The sequence below is a fragment of the Salvelinus alpinus genome, chromosome 13, assembly GCF_045679555.1.
Source record: "Salvelinus alpinus chromosome 13, SLU_Salpinus.1, whole genome shotgun sequence".
Taxonomy (NCBI): Eukaryota; Metazoa; Chordata; class Actinopteri; order Salmoniformes; family Salmonidae; genus Salvelinus; species Salvelinus alpinus.
Genome location: NC_092098.1, coordinates 29197447 through 29210502, shown reverse-complemented (window position 1 = coordinate 29210502; position 13056 = coordinate 29197447). Strand labels below are relative to the sequence as shown.

At 41.8% G+C, this 13056-nt stretch overlaps 2 protein-coding genes across 6 annotated transcripts in view; one reads left to right on the top strand and one right to left on the bottom strand.

Annotated features, from left to right (window-relative positions):
• Positions 1-408: 408 nt before the first annotated feature.
• On the top strand, positions 409-8850 carry LOC139537503 (ras-related protein Rab-24-like). Of its 3 annotated transcripts, none has more exons than XM_071338895.1 (9): positions 409-845; positions 1393-1560; positions 1680-1748; positions 1946-2024; positions 3401-3468; positions 6537-6636; positions 6777-6827; positions 6953-7012; positions 7166-8850. In XM_071338895.1, the coding sequence occupies exons 2-9, from the start codon at positions 1447-1449 to the stop codon at positions 7228-7230; spliced, it is 606 nt and encodes a 201-aa protein (XP_071194996.1). In that variant the 5' UTR covers positions 409-845; positions 1393-1446; the 3' UTR covers positions 7231-8850. The 3 variants fall into 3 exon arrangements, with proteins under 3 accessions (XP_071194996.1, XP_071194995.1, XP_071194997.1); XM_071338894.1 differs by having other exon boundaries at positions 451-845; positions 1385-1560; XM_071338896.1 differs by having other exon boundaries at positions 459-845; positions 1385-1560; positions 6777-6823.
• Positions 8851-9220: 370 nt separating this feature from the next.
• The window catches only part of LOC139537502 (histone-lysine N-methyltransferase, H3 lysine-36 specific-like), a 32298-nt gene continuing 28462 nt past the window's right edge, over positions 9221-13056 (bottom strand). For all 3 annotated transcript variants that reach the window (XM_071338892.1, XM_071338891.1, XM_071338890.1), the window contains exon 23: positions 9221-12859. In XM_071338892.1, the coding sequence (XP_071194993.1) occupies positions 12204-12859 (656 nt within the window). In that variant the 3' untranslated portion in view covers positions 9221-12203. The remainder of the gene's footprint in view (positions 12860-13056) is intronic.

Below are 13056 nucleotides of genomic sequence, written 5' to 3'. Positions count from 1 at the left end.
TTCAAGAAAGAGTTAAAAGATTTACCAAATAAATTAAAGTAAAAAATAATAAAAAGTAATAAAATAACAATAACGAAGCTATATACAAGGGGTACCGGTACCAAGTCAATGTGCGGAGGTACTGGTTAGTCGAGGTCATTTGTACATGTAGGTAGGGGTGAAGTGACTATACATAGACAATAAACAGCGAGCAGCAGCAGTGCAAAAAACAAATGGGGGGGTCCAATGTAAATAATCCGGTGGCCATTTGATTAATTGTTCAGCTCTTCCTTGTCAGGCCCCAGAGCCTGTAGGGATGGGCGTTGGCAGTTGAATCTGAATAAAGGAGTACATTGAGTTTTGTTTAGTTAATTTTAATTTTATTTATTTGGGCTGATATACAGCCAAAACAGTAGGTGGCGGCATGCACTACTAGCATTTGTTGGCGGACCGCAATAATATCAAAGAGTTGGCGGCCATACACCAATAGGTGTAGTCTGCCCTAAAACTTTAAAGAAGAAGTAGTTCCCTCATAACAAAGCCTCTTGGAATTTTGTATTTAACTTGCTTGCTAACGAATGAGGTCTAGAAGTTCAAGTCGAGTAAGCTTTGCCATATGACATAGCAATGGCATAGACTATATAAATGTTAGGGATGTTTCTGTATCTTGTAATTTTAGTTTTTAGCTAAAATGTAACGTTAACGTTACGTGCTGACAACACCAAGTGGCTCAAACATTGGCTGGCTAGCTAACTCTTAACGAAATGTTCATATTTTAAGAGCTATTCGACCATTTACCTATACTGTTAATCTCACTCGGCTCTGATACTTCAATTTGAACACATTTAGCTGAGTTTATCAAGCAGGTAAGTGTTTTGGTTTTAGCTCGCTAGCTAGCTTATCAAGTCATCATTAGCTAACGTTAGATGGCTAGCTAGCTAATAAATGCTACTGTGAAGCTAGCTAACGAAACGTTCTTTTGTATTTCGTGTAATCGTTCAGGTCTGCTAATTATGTGTACCATTTGTTGATGGTTAAGCTAATGACAGCATTAACTATTTTGCTAGCTACACACCCATGCCTGTTTTAACTTAACTCAAGTTCACTTCTTAGAATTGTTGACATCTGCCACAAATGTCATGACATGTCTTGAAATGTATCCTGCCAACTGCTCTCTTCAGACAAATTCTGCTGTGGCAACTTCGAGTGCAGTGTCTCAAACTCATTCTGTGGTGTTGGTACTGTTGGTGGCTGCCAAGTCATGCTGCATCGAAGTCATGTTGTCATGCCATGAACAAAGTAGAAGGAATATAGGAACTGTTTTATCGTGCCCAACTTCTTAATCATACTATCTACTTGTTGCTGTTATTATTATAATTTTTTGTCTCTTTCAACTGTTACACAGCAATTCAGCATCCTGGTCTACCCCTCTCCTGCTCCTCCTTTCTTGTCCTGGTCCTGTGCACTATGACCATGCGTGTGGATGCCAAAGTTGTTATGCTTGGGAAAGAGAGTGTGGGCAAGACCAGCCTTGTGGAGAGATATGTTCACCACCGCTTTCTTGTCGGCCCCTACCAGAACGTGAGTATCAGTTGATTGCCTAGGGTGGTGTGTGGGAAGCTCTCTGCTTTAGTGTGAAGACTCGTTCTCAAAATTGTACTTGCTACATATTTTTCTTGCAATCTTTCTTTCTTCGATAGACTATTGGGGCTGCATTCGTTGCCAAACCAATCCAGGTGGGAAACAAGGTGGTTACACTGGGAATATGGGTGAGTGAGGATGACTGCTGGCATCCTTTATAAAATGGAAAAAGGATTTGCATGAGTCTTTATACTCCGTAGGGAGTTGCCTGGTTTATTATTATCATTGCATAATAATTTAATTAATAAATCCATTGTAGCCCGATATGAGGTAGCTACAGGCTATGTGTGGATAGACTATAAGTGATTCCTTCTCTGCAACCCAGGACACGGCTGGATCAGAGCGCTACGAGGCTATGAGTAGAATCTACTACAGAGGAGCCAGGGCTGCCATTGTCTGCTATGGTAAGTTCTTATCCCCTTGGAATGACACTCAATATCACGCTACGTTTTTGTTTTGTTTTGCTACTATGGTGTTTAGTGATGGGGGGAATTTATAGTTACATATTGAAATGTTATTTTTGGACTATATTATTATCGATATTTGACTCCAAGTATCAATACTGTAGGTAGCATTAGCTAGCGATAGTCGTCTGTACCTGCTCCAAAACTCCTCCTTTCATCCGATAGCTTGTTCTACATCTTCTTTTTAAATAGTGAGAACCTGTTTTCAGCACTTATTTACCTTACTGATCAAAACAAATTTTCTCATGCTCTCTTGTCTCGCTGTAGCAGACATACACTGAGTATACCAAACATTAGGAACACCCTTCTAATATTGAGCTGAAGTCCCCGTTTTGCCCTCAGAACAGCCTCAATTTGTCAGGGCATGGACTCATCAAGGTGTCAAGCGTTCCACAGGGATGCTGGCCCATGTTTACTCCAAGCTTCCCACAGCTGTATCAAGTTGGCTGGATGTCCTTTGGGTGGTGGACCATTCTTGATACACATGGGAAACTGTTGAGTGTGAAAAACCCAGCAGTGTTGCAGTTCCTGACACAATCCGGTGCGCCTGGCACCTACTACCATACCCCGTTCAAAGGCACTTAAATATTTTGTCTTGCCCATTCACCCTCTGAATGGTACACGTACACAATCAATGTCTGTCTCCAGGTTTAAAAATCCTTCTTTAACCTGTCTCCTCCCCTTCATTTACACTGATTTTGAAGTGGATTTAACATCGATAAGTGACATCGATAAGGGTTCATAGCTTTCACCTGGATTCACCTGGTCAGTCTGTCATGGAAAGAGCAGGTGTTCTTAATGTTTTGTATACTCAGTGTCGAGCAATATGTTTGGAACATCAAATCACAGTAAAATTGCATTATCGAATCGCAATACATATAGAATCGTGAGAATCACTATACATATCGTATTGGCACCTAAGTATCATGATAATGTCGTATCGTGAGGTCCCTGGCAAGCACTAATGGCTTTGTTATATCCTAAATGTTTAATTGTAGAAATTCTTGTTGAGTGCAATGGAGGTTTCTGCATATATGAGTGTCCTCCACTCTTATTTCCCTCATTGGGGGACTTTTTACAGTTTGGAAAATAGCCAATGAGGCATTTCCCCAGTTGATGACTCATTTAAGTGTCTTTTAGTTTTTATCTGGTTCTGTTTTTAGTGTTTTTATGGGCTGATTTACATTGCAATATTACTATTAATACTACAAAATATTCTAGGTCAAATACACTTTCATAACTGTGAAAACATACACTGTTTTGGTTAAGTTTTATGTTGTCATTCACCTTAATTTGTGTGACTTTTTCTCCTGTAGATTTGACGGACACAAGCAGTTTCCAGCGAGCTAGATTCTGGGTGAAGGAACTGCAAAACTGTGACGAGGTTACAGACTCTTTCATAAAAACTCAACTCACTTGCCAATGGGAATTGTATGATGGGTTTTGTCATAAGGTGCATTTGGAAAGTATTCAGACCCCTTGACTTTTAATTTTTTTTACGTTACAGCCTTATTCTAAACTGTATTACATACATTTTCCCCCTCATCAATCTACATACAATACCCCATAATGACACAGCAAAAACAGGTTTTTAGAAATGTGTTCAAATTTATAAAAAAAAAAAAAAGATGCCTTATTTAAATTAGTATTCTGATCCTTTGCTATGAGACTAGAAATTGAGCACAGGTGCATCATGTTTCCATTGATCATCCTTGAAATGTTTCTACAGCTTGATTGGAGTCCATCTGTGGTAAATTTAATTGATTGGACATGGTTTCGAAAGGTACACATCTGTCTATATAAGGTCCCACAGTTGACAGTGCATGTCAGAGCAAAAACCAAGCCATGAGGTCAAAGGAATTGTCCGTAGAGCTCTGAGACAGGATTGTGTCGAGGCACAGATCTGAGGAAGGGTACCAAAATATGTCTGCAGCGTTGAAGGTCCCCAAGAATACAGTGGCCTCCATCATTCTTAAATGGAAGAAGTTTGGAACCACCAAGACTCTTCCTAGTGCTGGTTGCCTGTCCAAATAGCAATCGGGGGAGAAGAGCCTTGGTCAGGGAGGTGACACGAGAACCTGATGGTTACTCTGACAGAGCTCCAGAGTTCCTCTGGAGATGGGAGAACCTTCCAGAAGGACAACCATCTCTGCAGCACTCCACAAATCGGTCCTTTATGGTAGAGTGGCCAGACGGAAGCCACTTCTCAGTAAAAGGCACATGACAGCCCACCTGGAGTTTGCCAAAAGGCACCTAAAGGACTCTGACCATGAGAAACAAAATACTCTGGTTTGATGAAACCAAGATTGAACCCTTTGGCCTGAATGCCAAACGTCACATCTAGAAGAAACCTGGCAGCATCCCTACGTTGAAGCATGATGGTGGTAGCATCATGCTGTGGGGATGTTTTTCAGTGGCAGGGACTGGGAGACTTGCAGGATCGAGAGAAAGATGAACGGAACGAAGTACAGAGAGATCCTTGATGAAAACCTGCTCAGAACCTCAGACTGGGGCGAAGGCTCACCTTCCAACAGGACAACGACCCTAAACACACAGCCAAGACAACGCTGTAGTGGCCTCGGGACAAGTCTCTGAATGTTCTTGAGGGGCCCAGCCAGAGCCTGGACTTGAACCCGATCGAACATCTCTGGAGACACTTGAAAATAGCTGTGCAGCGACGCTCCCCATCCAACCTGACAGCGCTTGAGAGGCTCTGCAGAGAAGAATTGGAGAAACTCCTCAAATACAGGTGTGCCAAGCTTGTAGCGTCATACCCAAGAAGACTTGAGGCTGTAATCGCTGCCAAAGGTGCTTCAACAAACTACTGAGTTAAAGGGTCTCAATACATAGTAAATGTGATATTTCTGTTTATTTTTTATTTTTATACATTTCCTAATTTCTAAAAAACTGTTTTTTCTTTGTCCTTGTAGGGTATTGTGTGTAGATTTAAGGGGGGGTAATTTTACTCGATTTTAGAATAAGGCTGTAACGTAACAAAATGTGGAAAAAGTCAAGGGGTCTGAATAATTTCCTAATGCACTGTACTAGTTTATTGGGTACACAATCTAGTACCAGGTTGGACCCCCCCTTTGCCAGGTCCTGTATGGCTTGCAATGCCAGGGTTGTGGGTTCGATTCCCACGGGGGACCAGTACGGGAAAAAAGTATGTATGCACTCTACCCTAAGTCGCTCTGGATAAGAGCGTCTGCTAAATGACTAAAATGTAAATGTAGAACTGCCTAAATTCTTTAGCGCATCCTACAAGTTGACAGAAACATTCCACAGGTATGTTGGTCCATGCTGACGCGATGGCATCATGCAGTTGCTGCAGATTGGAGGGCAGTACATTCATGTTGTGAATAGCCCGTTCCATCTCATTTTAGGTTGAGGTCTGGGGACTGACCAGGCCACTCAAGTAAACTGAACTCGCTGTCATGTTCCAGACAATGTTTTTCCGCTCCTCAATTGTCCAGTGTTGGTGATCGCAGGCCCACTGGAGCCGCTTCTTGTTCATAGTGATAGGAGTGGAACCCGCTGTTGTCATCTGCTGCAATAGCCCATCCGTGAAAAGGATTGACGAGTTTTGCATTCCGAGATGACGTTCTGCACACCACTGTTGTACTGCACCATTATTTGCCTGTTTGTGGCCTTCCTGTTAGCTTACACCAGGGTCCCCCAACTGGCAGCTTGCGGGCTGAATTTGGCATGCAGGTGGTTTTATTTGGTCCCCCAAGTTTTCTGTTGGAGATAAACTGTGAAAACACCAGGAAATCAGCTCCAAGCGATTTTAGATTGGGAAATCTGTTCCCAAGTACTTCTATCCATACTGGAGACGTGATCATATACAAATGTAAGCAAGGTTTGAAATGATTGTTTTAGTTAAATATTATATCTATTTGGGATTCTTGCGGTCAATTTGCAGTCTAGAAATCATTTGTAATTATGTTCCGGCCACCCAACCATCCCCTCAAGAAAAAATCAGCACGCAGCTGAATCTAGTTGATGATCCCTGGCGTACACAATTCTTGCTGTTCTCCTTCGACCTCTCTCATCAACGAGCTGTTTTCGCCCACAGGATTGACACTCACTGGATGTTTTGTCGCACCATTCTCGGTAAACCTTAGACACTGTTGTGCGTGAAAATCCCAGGAGGGTGGCCGTTTCTTAGATACCTGATCCGGCGCTCCTGGCACCGACGATCATAACACGCTCGAAGTCGCTTAGGTCACCTGTTTTGCCCATTCTAACGTTCAATCCAACAGTAACTGAATGCCTCAATGCATGTCTGCCCGCTTTATATAGGAAGTCATGGCCACGTAACGCAGTCTTTAGGAGCGATCTGTGAATGAGATGGTGTACCTAATAAACTGTCCGATGAGAGTATGTTATCCTATGTATGTAACTGCCCACAATGACACAGATTAAATTTTTTTCCTATGATCTCAATTGAAGCACTGCAAGATATACCTGTGTGGCACAAAGATTGACCTGATTGAGAGTGACCGGGGCCTGCGGAAAGTAGACTACCATGACGTTCAGGACTTTGCTGATGGTAAATTGCTAATGATAATCATCACTAACTCCCACTTAATGTAGTCTTGAGTGTTTGACCAGACATCCTCTTGATTAGTATAAGGACTGGCTGTTTTAAAGGGGCTCATGTTTAGTGTTTTTCCCCATTCTCATCTACAGAGATTGGGGCTAAACATTTTGAAACATCCAGTAAAACAGGAAACAATGTGGGTAAGTGACACCTCATGGTCAGTTAATTTCAAATATAGTGTAACCTTATTTATAACCCATTCTCATAAGACAACATTTCCAAAAATGCAGATGTAGACTCATACTGTCTTTTAACCACATTCCAGATGAGCTGTTCCAAAAGGTTGCAGAGGACTACAACAGCATCTCCTTTCAATTCTTGACCGGTGAGACTTTGGCTCCAATAGCTTAGCTGTCAGTGCACATTTTGTCTGCAATGGTAGTATTACTAGCATGAGTTGTCAATTTAATCTCCACTGTAGCGAATTAATGCATTCCTGAATGGGTCTGATTGACAAATCTCTGCTTTCACTTTACAGAAGAGACCGGTATTAACTTGGGTCAGAAGAAGGACTCTTTTTTCTATTCCTGCTGCCACAGTTGAGCCTTTACTGGATGGACAGCGATCACTTGCCGTAAAACCAACCTGAAAATGCAGGATGGATGCTACACATCCCATCTGGAGCCTGTCCATTTAAAACAGAGAAAGAAAGAGAGGAGTCCAAACAGTGTTGCTGGTTTTTCTTGGTAGCTTTTTTCCGTTGTCCCATAGACGATTACATGCTGCATTTAAAGGAGTCCTCACAATAGTTGGACGCGACCCCTCTCCCATTACAAAGGACCTGCCAAGGGCGATATCTGAATGAAGCATACGAGGAACTAGCACCTCAACCACACTTAAAAAAAAAAAAAAAACATTGATTTCCTCAGTGTCTATCAACCCACCTTATATAAATGAATTATGCTGATGACACAAATGGCCTTCATCACTCAGTCAAATGCCTTGAGTGAGTGTGATTCTTAATGACTTGATTTGAATAAGCATTCTGTGAACACTGTTTTCATTGTCTACTCTTCATGGTGAAATGTACTTTCCAAACTATGTACCTGCACATTTATTGTCATCTAATATGTTTTTCTTAGCGTCATAAGTTCTGATACAGTTGAAAGTATGGAATGCAACTAGAAAGATTGCACCAACACAGGAAAAAGCTTGTGGGTAAATGTAATATGATAGTTATGTCGCTATGGCTAAAAGTACAAGATATAGCTTATGTGGTCCTCTGTAAGTCAGTTGGTAGAGCATGGCGCTTACACCGCCAGGGTTGAGGGTTTGATTCCCTAGGCCACCCATACGTAAAATATATGAATGCCTTACTGTAAGTCACTTTGGATAAAACTGTCTGCTAAATGGCTTATTTATTTATATATATATACTCAAAGAAACCCTACATACAGCTATGTTTAACTAATGTTCAATGTAATCTCCATCAAGTCACTATTTCAATGTTACGGACGCCTCATCACCGTGGCTGACCATTGTCGTTACTCCACACAATGAGAAGTTGCAATTTTCTGTGAATGTATTGTTACTGTTTACACTTTTCAAGAAACCTTTGACCTTTTGAGACAGTCTAGCCAATGGCAGATTTTTACTTGATTTTACCAATGTGTGTGAAAATGTAGCTTAGTTAGAGTTATTATTGCATTTGAGTACAAAGATAATTGAAAGAAAATTCTGAAACCTCTCTGAGGGTTTATCTCAGTCCCACTGAAGTTGTGCCTGTAGGGTACTAGTAGTAAGCAGCAGCAATGGGCCCACAGGCATGAATCACATATCCATCATTAGCTGTGTATAGAAGGCTCCATTCAAGTGTACATACACTTCATCAAATGTGTTATTGCTTACACACACACAGCACCTTCTATGGTGCCACTCCCCACGGACGCAGACCTGGTGCCTGAGAAAGAGGACTAGTTCACATAGCTCATTTTTATGAATGGTTTACAGGACTGTTATTACAAGGTGCAAGGGGCACAGGCACAAAGCAAGAGTTTGTTTGCAGTCCCACGTCTATCTGAGGCCTTGTAGATATTATAACATGCATATAGTCCCAACACTATTACAGGTCCACAGAGAGTCGGCTGATGTGATCATTCATTGTGTGGACTGTTTTGTAGCGTGTTGTAAATTGAAAAAATAAAGACTAGATTTCTGCAAGTCTGTCTGTGTTAGTGTCTGTGTGACACCTACACTACATTAGCCTGGTCAACCAGACTGACTGCTGCATTCACCATTGTTTTCCTTCACTTTATCGTACAGTATGTGAAGTGAAACAGTGGTTAGCACAGTGGTCAGTTTAGTTATTAGCAAGGCTTATAGTACACTGAGCTATGGATGTGTTAAAGCCAGTTGCTATATCATAAGCATGTCTATAGTGGATTATGGTAACAAATCTACCCCTGCTCAATGCAATCGTGAACTGTTATTACAGTAATATGCCTACGAACTTGATTATTCAGTCGGGAAAGGTAACAATCAAACCTCTGGCCCAAATCAAAATGCCAAAAACAGAGTTGAAGAAAAACAGATGTAATTGCAACTTACATTTTTTTCTTTATTATGTACAAAGGACTCCAGCACATTTCAATATCCTCACAAGGCAGCAGGATATTATTGAACTCTTCAACAGTTACAATTTGAACAGATGAATTACACAAGGCTTAATAAGGCAGAGAGGGAAGAGAGTCAGAAGCTAAGAAGCATGACGGCAACAACAACAAAAACAGCAGTAGAAAAACAATGTCCAGCTTTGTTACATACGTAGGTATGTATAAAAACATTTTACAGCCTCCCAACTCTTCCTTTGTGCCACATCAAAGAACCCTCCAAAGAGGAGGGAGGGGTAACTGACAATGTAGAAACGGAATATATTAAAGCAAAAAGATATACAGCTCATTATCATATCAAGTCCCAAAGGTACTGTAGTGATAGTTGAGCCTTCAATCTCCCGACTCTTCCGATTCCCAGCTCATGTCGTGACCAGAAATGATCCTCGACCTCCTCATACTGTATGCTTTCATAGCCTACTATTATCTGTTTGATTACTGTGATACTGTCACATCAATATAAAGTGTTATTAACCACGTCTGTTGACAGCAACTCAACCGTAAACAACAAATATGTATCAAAGTTGAAGTGATCCTGTTTGTGGGAATGGTTGATGACAAAGCTGAGACCAGAGAACGCATGATATCCACTGGCTCTACACTCATTATTAGCTCTTGTTTTTTAATCATTCATCATATATAGCTTTCATATACAAAATGTATATACATATTATATAAGATTTTGGAAGGACAGGCTAGGCCAATCTAAAATGTACAAATACTCTTCCAACAGATCAGTTAAATCTATCTGTGTTGTTAAAATTCGTAGGCGTTTTAGTGCTATAAATATGTTCAAGTCAGATAAATATTTACTTTGGCCATGACGGTGGGTGCCTGTATCTGTATATCGGAACAACAGCAGGGGGCACCATGGCAACCTTTACAGTACAGTATATGGACAAGAAGGGACCCTTGGAACCGTTTTACCAATTTTTCAAGTCATTAAAAAACAGGTTGGTTTTCTATTAGAATATAAGAAATTGCACATATCTTTTCATGGGCCTCATCTAAAACTAAGCCAGTTAAGTTTTAATAGATAAAGGCTGCTAGAGATACTTCGACATGACTAAAGTGACAAAATTGGGAGACATTAAGCAGTAAAAATAGTGCGTATTGTGCAGATTTGGAGTAAAGGTGTGTTATAAGCTTCAGAAATGGAAACACAACATTCCATAACTGGAAAGTGGCAAATCCACTTCATTCTGTTCTCTGGCCCTCTAGAATCAACTTCACAAAAACCCCAACACTGATTGACTCAATTGGAAAGGCATAAGCAGAGAAGAAAAACTGACACAACAAAGAGTGATGTAGAGACAAGCTTCAAGAGGGAGAAAACACATAGCTGAGACAAATACTGTAGTGAAAGCATTTTAGCAGGGGAGTGGACCAGTGTACTTTTTAGTGCTAAACTAATGGCAAGGAGTATAGCCGAGCAAACAGAAAGTATGGATTATATAAAGTGACATACAGCAATGTCACTACTAGAAGTCAGTCCCATCTTCATTTGTGCGTTATAAAAGTCAATATAAATATGTCATAGAGAATATAATACACACAAGTGAGCTAGCTGTCGTCAAGGTTAAGTCAAGTAGCTTACTCAACTGCTGAGTACACTCTGGCACTTTCACATTGAAGGTTCAGTTCAGTTTGAAGGGAAAGCTAGACCATGTAAGGAAGCTTCCCACTGGGCAAAAACTGCTTGAATCAATGTTGTTTCCACGTCATTTCAACCCAAAAAATGAAATGTGATGACGTTGAATCAACGTGGAAACTGATTGGATTTTCAAAAAGTCAGCAACTTTTAACCTAAACCCAATGACATGGTGACATTTTTGGTTGATTTCACATTGAATTTACGTTAGTTGACCACTCAATCAGATTTCAGTTGTGTTCAAAAACCTACAGTACAGCCAACTGCACCCCAAATAGATATCAGTACAGAGGAGCTATCGGCAATGCAATGCCAGGGTTAAGGGAAAACGCAAAGTGCAGTCATGGATTAGGATATAGGCATGTTCAATATCAATATCACCTTGATGTACTACCCACATTTACTAACTAAGCCATTTGATTTCATGTGTATTGTCTAGGTGTCTGTATCATTTGGTGTGGTAAGGCAGATGCCAGCAGAAACGATAGATTCATCATCATCAAATAGGTATGGATATAGACTGTACACCAATGACAAGGTTGAAATGACTGATTGTGTGACTAATAATTTCCATTGCTGACGCACTAATTTCACAGCATTACTCATTTGTGCCATGTAGGAGAGTTGCTACAGAGAGAACCAGCTTGACAGGCCCATCTAACACACCATAGGCTACTTTCTCATGAGGGGATTTCTGTGCCTTTGACAGTACTGCTCCTCTCCTCTCTTCAGTCTCCCCTTTGATAAAGGTGAAGCTTCAGATACATTAGTTGCCGTGTTCTCCAAGAGGAGGTGCAGAAATGTAAACATGTTATTAAAACCACAAACCAACAACGAACAAAGAAGAGATTCAAATGGACCTATCTATATGACTAGAGTTACTATCATACCCATTGTGCCCTTAGGCACAGATCTAGGATCAGTATACCTATCACAAACCCTAACTGGGACTATTAGGGGGAAAATTGACCATAAATCAGTGTCCAAAGGAAACTCCCTCCTACTCCATTTCGACACTCCAGCTCCAGGCCACATTGTTTCATCCTGCTATTTCTCAGGGGTCTGTCTGAACAAGGCGGTGTTCAAATTCACAGATCTATAAATCATCTGTACATGGATCCTTATATACAAAGATGAGTGAATCTACATGATGCTGAGCACAGTCCCACCCTCAAGAACAAGCAGGTAGCTCTTCTCCCCACCCCCCCATGAATGATTAGCCAGGATGCAGAGTTGTTGAAAAAGGACATTGGTCTTTACTCCTCTTCTTCCTCACCCTCCTCTTCTTCTCCCTCTCCCTCCTCTTCTTCTTTCTCCTCCTCTTCATCTTTCAACTTTAAGCCTTCCATCTCTCCATCCTCCAACTCTCCCTCAATCCCCTCTCCATCCCCCTCTTCATCACCAAAAGGATCCTCAATTTCTTCCTTCTCATCTCCGTAGGAAGAGATGGGTGAGTATTGGGGAAGGAATAGGTGAGAGCTATCGAGGGCCTTCGAGCTGGGTAGAGGGGTGCTGATGGGGCCAGAGAAGGGGCCAGAGATGGGGCAAGAGATGGGGCAAGAGATGGGGAGAGGGGGGAAAGACTCAGGGCCAGGGCTAGGTTGGGGGTCCCCTGTCCCCCTTGTAGTAGCAGCAGCACCAGCCACAGCAGCAGCAGGAGGGGGTACAATACCAGCCGCCGGGCCTGTTGAGAGAGCCCCAGTGTCGGGTAGGTACTCCCTGATCTCCCCTGGCTCCAGGGGGTCTGGTCCACAGGGGTCGTGTTCGCTGCAGGACAGCCGTCCGTCCAGTTTGGAGATGAAGAGCATGCCGTCGCGGTGCAGTGTGCAGTAAGAGCTGGGACACATCTCACAGAAGGAGGCCGCCTCCTTACCACACAGGTCACACTGGTGCCACGGGCACTCCCACCGACCTGCAGCACAGAAAAGGCAGTCAGACGCAGTATATCAGACAGAAGCAGTCAGACACAGCCCTGCATCAACAGTAACAGAGAAGTAATCAGCACACTGAGACTGCTAACCAGTGATCTGACAGACATCAAACAGTGAAAATGCACGAAATACGTCATGTATATAATTCTACAATCACACAATCCTACAGTAACAGCGA